At 34.6% G+C, this 11162-nt stretch overlaps 1 protein-coding gene across 1 annotated transcript; it reads right to left on the bottom strand.

Moving 5' to 3' along the window:
* Positions 1–7632: 7632 nt before the first annotated feature.
* On the bottom strand, positions 7633–10065 carry LOC127966076 (uncharacterized). Its single transcript, XM_052566932.1, has 3 exons — positions 8987–10065; positions 8466–8748; positions 7633–8295 (listed from the first exon to the last, which is right to left on the bottom strand). The coding sequence occupies exons 1-3, from the start codon at positions 9070–9072 to the stop codon at positions 7633–7635; spliced, it is 1032 nt and encodes a 343-aa protein (XP_052422892.1). The 5' UTR covers positions 9073–10065.
* Between the last annotated feature and the right edge of the window lie 1097 nt (positions 10066–11162).

Raw genomic sequence — 11162 nt, 5'->3', positions numbered from 1 at the left:
TATATTGATTTTTTTTTTCAACTCTGTTATTCAAAGCATATATGACAGGGATAGGCAACTCCTGGAGGGCCACTATACTGCAGAGTTTAGCTTCAGCCCTTATAAAAACTCACCTGCATGTATCTATCTAGTAGTCCCGAAAACACTGATTGCCTTGTCTAGGTGTGTTTAATTAGGGTTGGAATTAAACTCTGCAGGACAGTGGTCCTCCAGGACTGAAGTTGTCTATCCCTGATATATGACTTTATTTCTTTGACACAACCCATTTTCCATGTGTTTTTAGGGCTTCCTCTAGAGCAATAATTTGGTCAACATGAGAAATCTGAGACGTTTGTGGTGGATCCTTAGTTCCCTGGTTGTTTTTAAATGTACAAATGTCCTCAATTTGCTCATGCCATAAACTGTCTTCTAAAATATTGTTTTTATTGGTAGTGTATATATATATATTTTGCTATAACTTCAACAGGAAGCTCTACTTAAGCTTCTGGGTCACTTTAGATAGAAAGGTCAGTGGGAGCTCCCACATTAAAAATATTTGTTGACACAGTTGATTGCACCTATACCAATAATTTATAATGTGATTGTTATTGAAGTCCATAAAAAGTCTAAAAACATTATGATGGGAAATATATTTGACATTTGGAGAGTATGGGAATTTTAAAAGAAAATGAGGCAATAGCACAAATGCCTTCAGTACAAGTTCATAACCCAAAACTTTAACCCTTAAATAGTATCAAGCACTTGTTGACAAAATCACAGATCACAGTAGGATTCCTACAATCATTGAAAATCTGGAAAGCCTTGGAAATGTATCAGTCAAAAAAGTGTTCCGGAAGCTATGTTTTTAAACTGTAGTTAGCCAAAAGCTGCATATATATTAAAAGTAGTAAATATTTAAAGTAGTAAAACATATTTAAAGTAGTAAAACTAAAGTCAAAAATTTACATTTAATCAGATAAATTTTTTTCACAGATCCATCTGTGATTTTTTTTTTTAAGTCAGAATTTTTCTTAAATTGAATTGCATTGCATTGATCATAACCTAATAAGAAGAACATATTTTTGGCAGAAGTAGAATCAATTGATAATCTGTGTATTATGAATATAAATTATATTATGATACTTTAACCCATCTAAGTGCACACACCCAGTAGTGAATACACACAACCAGAGCAGTGGCGAATCACAATTGGAGGTTCAGTACTTTGCTCAAGGCTCTCACCTCAGTCATCGTATTTCTGTCTGACCTGAGACTCGAACCCACACACTTCTGGTTACAAGTCCTACTCTCTAACCATTAGGCCATGAATGGATGATGTAAGTTTGAGTTTCATTTGTCAAGTAATCGTGTCTGCAGGTACAACTTTGACAAGACCAACTGTCACTGATTAAAGGTTAACCTGGGGTGTAGCATCTGGATATGCAGGGTATGCATGTGCATATGGGATGGTTGGGAGCCCGCAGAAAGCCATTTAATTAAAACTAGGGAACTTAATTTGTGGCCACAATAAACATATATTTTTGTCTGCATGTCATGTGCAGGTCTTGGCAAATTCTCATGTACATTTGTTATATTGCTGCCGTAGAACCATCCAAATAAAATATATTTTAAAAAAAGTCTGTGAGGATTGTAGCTAGCTAGTCGAAAAGACTGTATCACAATTGTATCACATCTAGCTTCAGTGACACCTGCACAGTTTTGATTCTTTCATCTTAATTCTCTTTTATCAAAAGACTGTTGAAAGTCTTTCATTTTTTTCTATTGAAATTTGCTGAAAAAGATAATATAATTTAAGTAATTACAATAAAAATTTTAAAATATCTTCCTCTTTATATATATATATATATATATATATATATATATATATATATATATATATATATATACATATATATATATATATATATATATATATATATATATATATATACACACACAGTATATATACAAAGTGATTATAAAAATAATAAAACAATGTTGTCAAAGTATGAAATAGCAGTTTTATTGACAATTTGCAAAACCGATTAATTTGGTTGATTGATTGATTGATTGATTAGCCTACTGTACACAAGATCTTTCGTTTAAGAAAATTTTAACATGTCTTCTGATATTCATTCATGTTTATAAAATAGATTATTCACATGCCGCTTGACTGACAGACTTAAAATTCTAGGAAATTGCTCTAATGTTGCTCAAAGTGAAACATCACTCCTAGCGAACTAGGAGAAAAATGTAAATATTGTACCATCTCAGCTTTTCTCCCCGTATCCATTAACCAATGCTTCTGTTGATACAGTGCATCCCAGCTTTTCTCCCCGTATCCATTAACCAATGCTTCTGTTGATACAGTGCATCCAGAAAGATCATTTGCAACTCCACTAATGTGCAACTTGGCTTAAAGCCCAGCATCAAAAAATGGAAAGATTACATATCCTGACTGTAACCTCCACAAGGTCTCTTTCTGCAAAATGTTAAGTAATTTTCAAAAGCTGTTACATCAATACAAAATACATGCTATTACCTTTCTGTATGAATCTGTAGGAAAACTCCATAGATACCACCAACAACCACAATGAGAGGATCTCTGCGTTGGAAAAGTAGACTTTAGATTTGAGAGAAGAAAACCAAAAACTTAAACTTCATCTGCTACAGGCACAGTTATTGACAAATACTGACAAAGGCTAAGCCTGTACGGGATGAAGGAGGATGATCAAGAAAACACTCGGGATCTAGTGATCAAACTTTAATTATTTACTGGAGGTCGTAGATGCAGTCCCACAATAGGTCAGAGAAGGTGGCAAGAGAGCATACTTGTCGGTGCTGTTGCTTACATCGAAGGTGAAAAATGTATTAATTCAACATTTAATGGGGTTAAATTTAAAATGTTCCTTTCTCTTTGGAGTGTTACAAGCTCTTGGTGAATAAAGAATATCCATAAAGTTGCAAAGACTAAAGTCTCAATTCCAAAGAGATTAAGTTAAGACTCATCCACACCCCCTAAAACGGCTCGTTCTAACATGCCCCCACATCTCTACATCACTATGTGGGAAGACACCGCACAGATGTTCACGCAAAAAAAGAAGGCGTACCTTTTATTCTCGTTGTAGTATTGTTGTTGCCATCACCACAATGTCGTATAGATGCTGTCTGTTTCACTGTGAAAGCGAAACTACTTTGGCCTTTCAAAAGAGGATGATATCTGCTTCATCATGCCTGGAGCTGATCCGTGCTGGTAACTGAGGAAATACATCAACTTTGCACTGTGGATCGCCGGATCGGGTTTTCCATAGACGGAGCGGAATGGGTCATCATGTTGTTTTTATAATATCTCTTTCGTTTTGGGAAATTAGTTTTTATTGCTCTTAATGTTAGATGTTTAAGGGATATCGATAAAAGGGAGACACTTTTTCTCTTAGTTAAACACAAATTACTTTGTTTCAAGAATAACACTTGTGAAAATGAATGAAAGTTTTGGAGATCACAGTGGGGTTATTCTGCATTTAAAGGGAGATGAAGGGGAAACTTCTGGTGAAGGGAGATGAGTTATAAAAATACGCACAATACGAATTTGATCAATTGCAGTGTTAATGGGCACAGTAAAAGCTCTTTAAATGTATACAAAAAAAAATCTCACTGGATTATTACAATTAAAGGCAAAAATTCTATTTGGATATGTAAACTGATATTTACAAACACACTACAGCAAAAGATAGAAATAACTGACTTAAAATTAATTTTTTAATACTAGTGGCCTAAGACTTTTGCACAGTTCTGTGTGTTTAAAAAACTTAGTCTGATACTACTATACTTAAAAAGAAAGTTTTTGAGTTGCTTTTGTGATAATTTACAGTGGCATGCGAAAGTTTGGGAAACCCTTGCAGAATCTGTAAAAAAAAATCTGAATAATTTAACAAAATAAGAGGGATCATACTAAATTCATGTTGTTTTTTATTTTGTACTGTCCTGAGTAAGATATTGTACATAAAATGTTTACATTTAGTAATTAAATTATAAAAATAACCCCATTCAAAAGTTTGGGAAGCCTTTGTTCTTAATACTGTGTGTGGTTACCTGGATGATCCACGACTGTCTTTCTGTTTTGTGATGGTTGTGAAAGAAGCTGAAAAACTTCTTTCACAACAAAAGGATTTTCTGAAGAACAGTGCTAAGTTTAAATGTTCAAAACAAACAAGGGACTCATGCACAACCATGAGTCCCTTGTTTGTTTTGAACATTTAAACTTAGCACTGTTCTTCAGAAAATCCTTCAGGTCCTCTAGATTCTTCAGTTTTTCAGCTTCTTTCACATATTTGAACCCTTTCCAGCAGTGACTGTATGATTTTGAGATAAATATTTTACACTGAGGACAATTGAGGCACTTAAACACAACTATTAAAAAAGGTTCAAATGTTCACTGATGCTCCAGAAGGAAACAAGATGCATTGAGAGTTGGGGGGGGGTGAACATTTTTGAAAACGATGAAGATGTACTTTTTTTCCCATTTAGTTCTGCCCTTCTTAAGCAACAGAAGATACTTGTATGTTTCCTGGAACTCAAATGATGTACAATTTACCTTGATCTTCAAAAATGGTTTTACCCTACAGCTCTTAATGCATCTTGTTTCCTTCTGGAGCATCAGTGAATGTTTTAATCTTTTTTTAATAGTTGCGTTTGAATCCCACAATTGTCCTCATTGTTATTACTTGCACTACTGTCTGTTCATCCAGAAACACTGAATAAGCCATTTGCACACTGAAATATTTTCTATGCACTTTACTGTCCATTGCAATAATGTAAATTATGTTCATATGTTCATAGTTCTGCCCATAAAAAAAAATGCTGAAATTATTAAAATCCCCTTAGTTCTCAATGCTGTGTGTTGTTAGATTAGATTAGATTAGATTAGATTCAACTTTATTGTCGCTGCACATGTAAGTTACATTGAAATATGCATCTAACCAGAAGTGCAATAAGCAGTAAGTACAGAATATACAAGGTCTACAATATGTGCAATAATTATATAGATAAGTATTATGGACATAATTTAAATATTTTAAATACTATCAGCATGATATACAGATAGGTGTACTATGAACATGCACTTTTACATAATCCATCTGTATAGTATGTTCGTAGTACACCTATCTGTATCTCATGCTGATAGTATTTAAAATATGTAAATTATGTCCATAATACTTATCTATATAATTATTGCACATATTGTAGACCTTGTATATTATGTACTTACTGCTTATTGCACTTCTGGTTAGATGCATATTGCAATGTACCTAACATGTGCAGCGACAATAAAGTTTAATCTAATCTAATCTAATCTAACAACACACAGTATTGAGAACTAAGGGGATTTTAATAATTTCAGCCTTTTTTTTTTTTTTTTTTTTTGGTCTTGTGGACTATATTCAAACCTATTTTATGTAAAATATTTTACTCAGGACAGGACTAAATAAAAAAATAACATGCATTTAGTATGATCTCTCTTATTCTTTGAAAATTATTCAAATTTTCACAGATTCTGCAAGTGGTTCCTAAACTTCCTTCCACATGCCACTGTACAGATTACTGGCTTTTTTTATTTTATTTTTATTTTTTTTACATCCACAAGAATATAAATGGAGAAGTGATGTTCTTAAAAGTAAGTCAAACATTTTGGGTCTTATCTACTAATGCAGTTCATATTATCTCTTGATGTTTCAATCGGTTTTTCATGTTTATCAGATCATATAGCCTGTTTTTGGAATTTTGATAATAAATTACTCTCGGATTATATATTTGTGGAATCTGTTAAAAAGGCTTATTCAGTTTTTGAAGATGAATCTATGAGTCATGTCCAGAGATGTCCAAAGACTTTTTAATTCAAAGTTAGAGGTAAAGAACTTAAAGTGTCTAATTCCAAAAGATGTCAAGATATGAGCTCATAAAATTATCAAGAAAAATTATTACAGTTTTTCTCAGTCGCTTTGGTGCGTTTTTCACATCATCCCTAACATGTGCAAAATAATAAGTGCATTCCTCAGAACAATTTGTACAAATTGCAATATACAATAGATATGTTTCTAAAGCTAGTCAGTCACTAAAAATCCTTAGTACATCTCTCAAAAGTAAATATTCATGCCAACGATCATGTCAGTGCCATCAGAATGATAAGTCATTGAGTCATTGTTCACGAACAAGCTCGTCAAAATGTTTAGGCATGTTGTCAATGTAACTGTGTGTACTTTGACAGTATTACCAGATGTAAACTTAGGCTACAGTTTGGATGATGGTTACTGTACTGAAAATGCACAAGGCTGCACTTCTATGGCATAAATCAATTTCAACAGTACTATATACATATTACTCTATGTGGGTTATTGATTGAAAGAGACAAAATTGATTTTGTTTTTCACAGCTTTACAGTTTTTCTCAGTCGCTTTGGTACATTTCTCTAATCATTCTTGAGATTTGCAAAACAGTAAGTGCATTTCTCAAAACAACTCGTACAAATATCAAAACACAATGGATGACCTGCAAAAGCCAGTCTCTTGCTCAAAATCCTTAGTTCATCTCTCAAAAATAAATATCTGTGTCAATGAACATGTCAGTGCCATCAGAATGACAAGTCCTTGTGTCATAGTTTACGGATAAGACAGTCAAATTGCTTAGTCATGTTGTCAATTTAACAGTGGAGGGATGTTCTGATGTAAACTACTGTATTGAACAGTATGCCATATGCTTATGTATGCCATATATCCATTTCAAAACTACACATTTACACATTACTGTTTGTGGGATGTTGATTGAAAGAGACTGGATAGAATTCCCAGTTACACTTTTACTAGTGGTCTGACCAAAAAAATAAAAAAATAAAAAATACTTTTACAATGCCATTGTGATATAGAAAAGGAAATATGGGAACAAAGATGAAAATAATTCCATTTTCAGAATTTGCAACTCTTGTGTTGTCCTTTGTCTATACAGTATAAGCTTTCCTACTGAAGATTCATGAGATGAACCTTTGAGCTATTTCAGAGAAATGGTTTATCATTGGTTTATCATCTACATTCTCTTCATTAGTAAAGATTCACTTGCACAATTCATGCCAAATTGACAAAACATCTAATAATAGTGTGTAAAAATACAAATAAAAAGTGTGCTTGGCAGTTTATGACAACTAGATTAACCATTTTGCATTTAATGACTTATACTATGAACTAAAGACTAGATGTTTTGGGGGGTAAGACTATTGCACAGAAAACTGTATAATACATTTTGAGCAACATGACATTAGCAACTGATAATGTAGGAAACCGCAGATAAATGTGCGTAATCAATTGCATGAATGTACAATAGCAATCGCAACTTGTTCAAAAGAATGAGAAACTGGTTTTATGATGTGTATTAATGACTAGATGATGTGGAGGTTGTACAAGTAGTTTTGAAAATTGCATTTCTGTTTTGAAAAATGCACTAAAGTGACTGAGAAAAACTGTACTAGTGCTACTTTATGAAAGAAAACAACAAAATAATTTACAGTAAGAAAAAGACAAGGGGCACAAAGTAAAATAAAAACTAAAACACAGGAAACACCCCTAAGGCACAACTTTGCCTGCAGCACTGTTTCTAGTGCTGTCTCTACACATCCAGACGTTCCTGTCTGTCGGCCCACATATTCTCATCCACATCACACCGGATATTTTCCCTTCCAATGCAACGTGGAAAGAATCTTTTGGAATGCCTTATCCATCCTCTGCAGGCAACTACTGTGATGTCCTCACATGCTGCATCCATTGCAGCCAGCAGGGTCATCTGTGTGTGTGGCTGATGATCATACACCTTCCACCTCCATGCTGAAAAGAACTCCTCAATTGGGTTAAGGAATGGAGAATAAGGTGGAAGGAATTCTATGAGCATCCTCGGGTGGGTCACAAACCATTGCCTTATGATGTTTGATCGATGGAAACTCACATTATCACAAATGACAACATACTTTGGCAAATCCTCTCTAAACAGACCCCTCTCATCATCAGGGATGAGAGCCCTGTAGAGAGTCTCTAAAAAGTTGAGTAGATGCTGGGTGTTGTATGGTCCTATAAGGGGGATATGGGTTAGGACGCCATGCTCTGAAATAGCAGCACACATGGTGATATTTCCTCCCCTTTGGCCTGGCAAATCCACAGTAGCTCTCTGACCGATGACATTCCTACCCCGCCTTCTGCATTTGGTCAGGTTGAAGCCAGCCTCATCCATGTATACAAAGTTGTGAGAGGGTTCACTTGATTCCAACTCCATTATACGCTATATCCCAGGACACAGTTGAATTAGTTTTGGTAAGGAAGAGTGACATAAAATGTGCATATATTGTATGTTCCTTCCACAGCGATGGAAGTGTGTGCAGTTTATGCTTACTGTACTATGTATCACAATAAAATTATTCTGTAAAATAGTTACATAGATATATGTTTTACCTGTACATACTGGTACCGTATCTCCTTAACTCGGTCCTCATTCCTTTGGAATGGTACACGGTACAGCTGTTTCATACTCATCTGGTTTCTATGCAGCACCCTGTCAATGGTTGAGATGCTAACAGTACGGATGTTTTCAAAGACATCGTTGTCTTCTATAATGGTCCTTTGTATTTCCCTGAGTCTCATAGCATTGTTTGCTCGGACCATGGTGCATATAGCCTCTTCCTGTTGAGGTGTGAAAAGGCGTCCTCTGCCACCGGTTTGTGGTAATTTTGCTGTCCTATGTGGGGACAAATGCAGTGATGCATTGCACACTTTCACATAGACAAAAATTATGCAAACACATTTTACTGTAAAACATACAGTTGGGTGGATGTAAAGTGCAGTATCTATCTGTATAGAGTATATTTATGTATGCTGTGAAATACAAGTGGACTACTGTAATAGGAAGCATTATAGGAAGTATACAGTATACTGCTTATATACAGTAACAGTGCACTGTACATTGGTGGACATACCGGTTCTCTCTTCGAAACGTTTGAACTATTGAGGACACGGTTGATCTCCCAATGTTCGGCTGCACCCTTCGACCCGCCTCAGCCATAGTAAGGCCATGATTGACAACATGGTCTACAATAGTGGCCCTTATGTCATCAGATATGCGCCTATGTCCTCTTCTGCCTCATCCTCTGTTTTGCCTTCCACCACGCATCCTTGCTCCTCTTCTTCCTCCTGGCTGTTGACCCTGTTCGTTTCCTGGTCCATCCATTGTTGGAAAGTTGCAACTCTGTGTTGTGGTCTGTCTATATATGCTTCCCAATTGATTGTTCATGAGATGCACCTTTGAGCAATTTAGACAACTGGTTGATTGTTGGTTGAACTAACACTTTACATTCCTTGAGTGAGGGTCAATTTCACCTGCACGATTCATCAATTCACATCTTTGTACAAAAAGTCTAATAAAAAAAATGTGTAAAACTATGCCTGACAGTTTATGACAAATAGTTCAACAATTTTGCATGTAATGGCTTATGCAAAGAACTAATGCCTAGATATTTTGAGGGGTAAGACTATTCAACAGAGAACCATTTACTACATTTTGATCAACATGACATGAGCAATTGAAAATGTGGAAAAAAGCTGACACTTGTACATTATCAATTGCAATATGTACAAAAGCAATTGCAATTTGTTCAAAGGAATAAGAAATTGCTTTAATGATGTGCACAAGTGACTAGATGATTTGGAATTTGTACAAGTAGTATCAAGAATTGCACTTTTGATCTAAGAAATGCACCAAAGCGATTGAGAAAAACTGTAATACAGAGGAGGAAACATTTATCTAATCCACAAATCAAAATAGATGGAATTTATTTAGAGTTAGCTATGGGTGCATTTATAAGATTTGGGGCTAAATGGTTAGAAATGGGAGAGTTAAAAGTTTTTTTTATTGTTGTTGCTGATGATGTTGTTTTTGCCCTGGAAAAGATAAATAAATAAAAAATGAATTGTTTGGCAGCTTTGAAAATGTATAGCAATACTAACAAAAATATAACAAAATAAAACATGTACTGTATATTCTTCTTTATATAAACAAACTATCGTGAAAATTAAGCAAGATGTTTTCTGAAAAAAAAAATAATAATCTGTTAAAAAAAGTATGAGCCCCATCAGACTGGTCGTGTTGCAACAATATATACTGATATCTTACCCAGAAAACAGGATACAGGTTTAAATTATTCAAAATACTTCTGCTTAATGTTAAACTGTCATATATGCAAAAGAAATCTATTGTATATCTTGCTCTGGCTACTGTGTAGAGACCACCGGGCCCACTCATCATTTTAATACGCTAGATTTAATGATATTGCATGGAATTGATCTTACTGATATAGATATCGTACCTCAAAGTGATGATGTTACTGACCATTTCCTTGTATTCTGCAAGCTGCGTATCACTGATATTAACCAAATGGCTCCATGTTATCGTCTGGGCAGAACTATTGTTCCAGCTACCAAAGATAGATTTGCAAATAACTTGCCTGATGTATCTCAACTGCTGTACCCATGAATACAATAAAAGCTGTTGCCCCCATTTCCAAATTGAAAAAGGTTAGAGAAATCGTACTGTGCCATGGTATAAAAGTAAATACCCACTCTCTCAAGAAAGAAACTTGTAGTCTTGAGCGCAAATGGAGAAAAACAAACTTTTTAGAATTTCTATAGACAGGCTCTAAAAACTGCTAGGGATGTGCATATTCACAAACTCAAGAAAAAAATACAAAATAATCAGTTTTTATTTAGCACATTGGCTAGATTGACAAATAACCAGACACCACGGATCTAAATATTCCCTCACAGTTAAATAGTAATGACTTTATGAATTTCTTCACTGATGAAATAGATAACATCAGAAATACAATAACAAATGTAGATTCTACAGCATCCAATAATTCAGCTTCATTAATCTCACCCAAAGATAAACTGTACCCACTGAATTACTGAAAGAGTTGATACCTGATTAAGAAACCACAACTAGATCCTGGGGGGGGGATTTGTGTCTGCTCAATTGTGCTCCTTCCTACAAAAAAAAAAAAAAAAGGATCTGTATGATCTATAACTGTATCAGGTTTCAGGCCCCACCATAGCACACAAACTACACTTGTTAAAATAGACTTTAACTTGTTACAAATG

This window comes from Carassius gibelio, chromosome B10, assembly GCF_023724105.1.
Source record: "Carassius gibelio isolate Cgi1373 ecotype wild population from Czech Republic chromosome B10, carGib1.2-hapl.c, whole genome shotgun sequence".
Lineage (NCBI taxonomy): Eukaryota > Metazoa > Chordata > Actinopteri > Cypriniformes > Cyprinidae > Carassius > Carassius gibelio.
The sequence above is the reverse complement of the archived record's forward strand: the minus strand, read 5'-3'. Positions and strand labels throughout refer to the sequence as shown.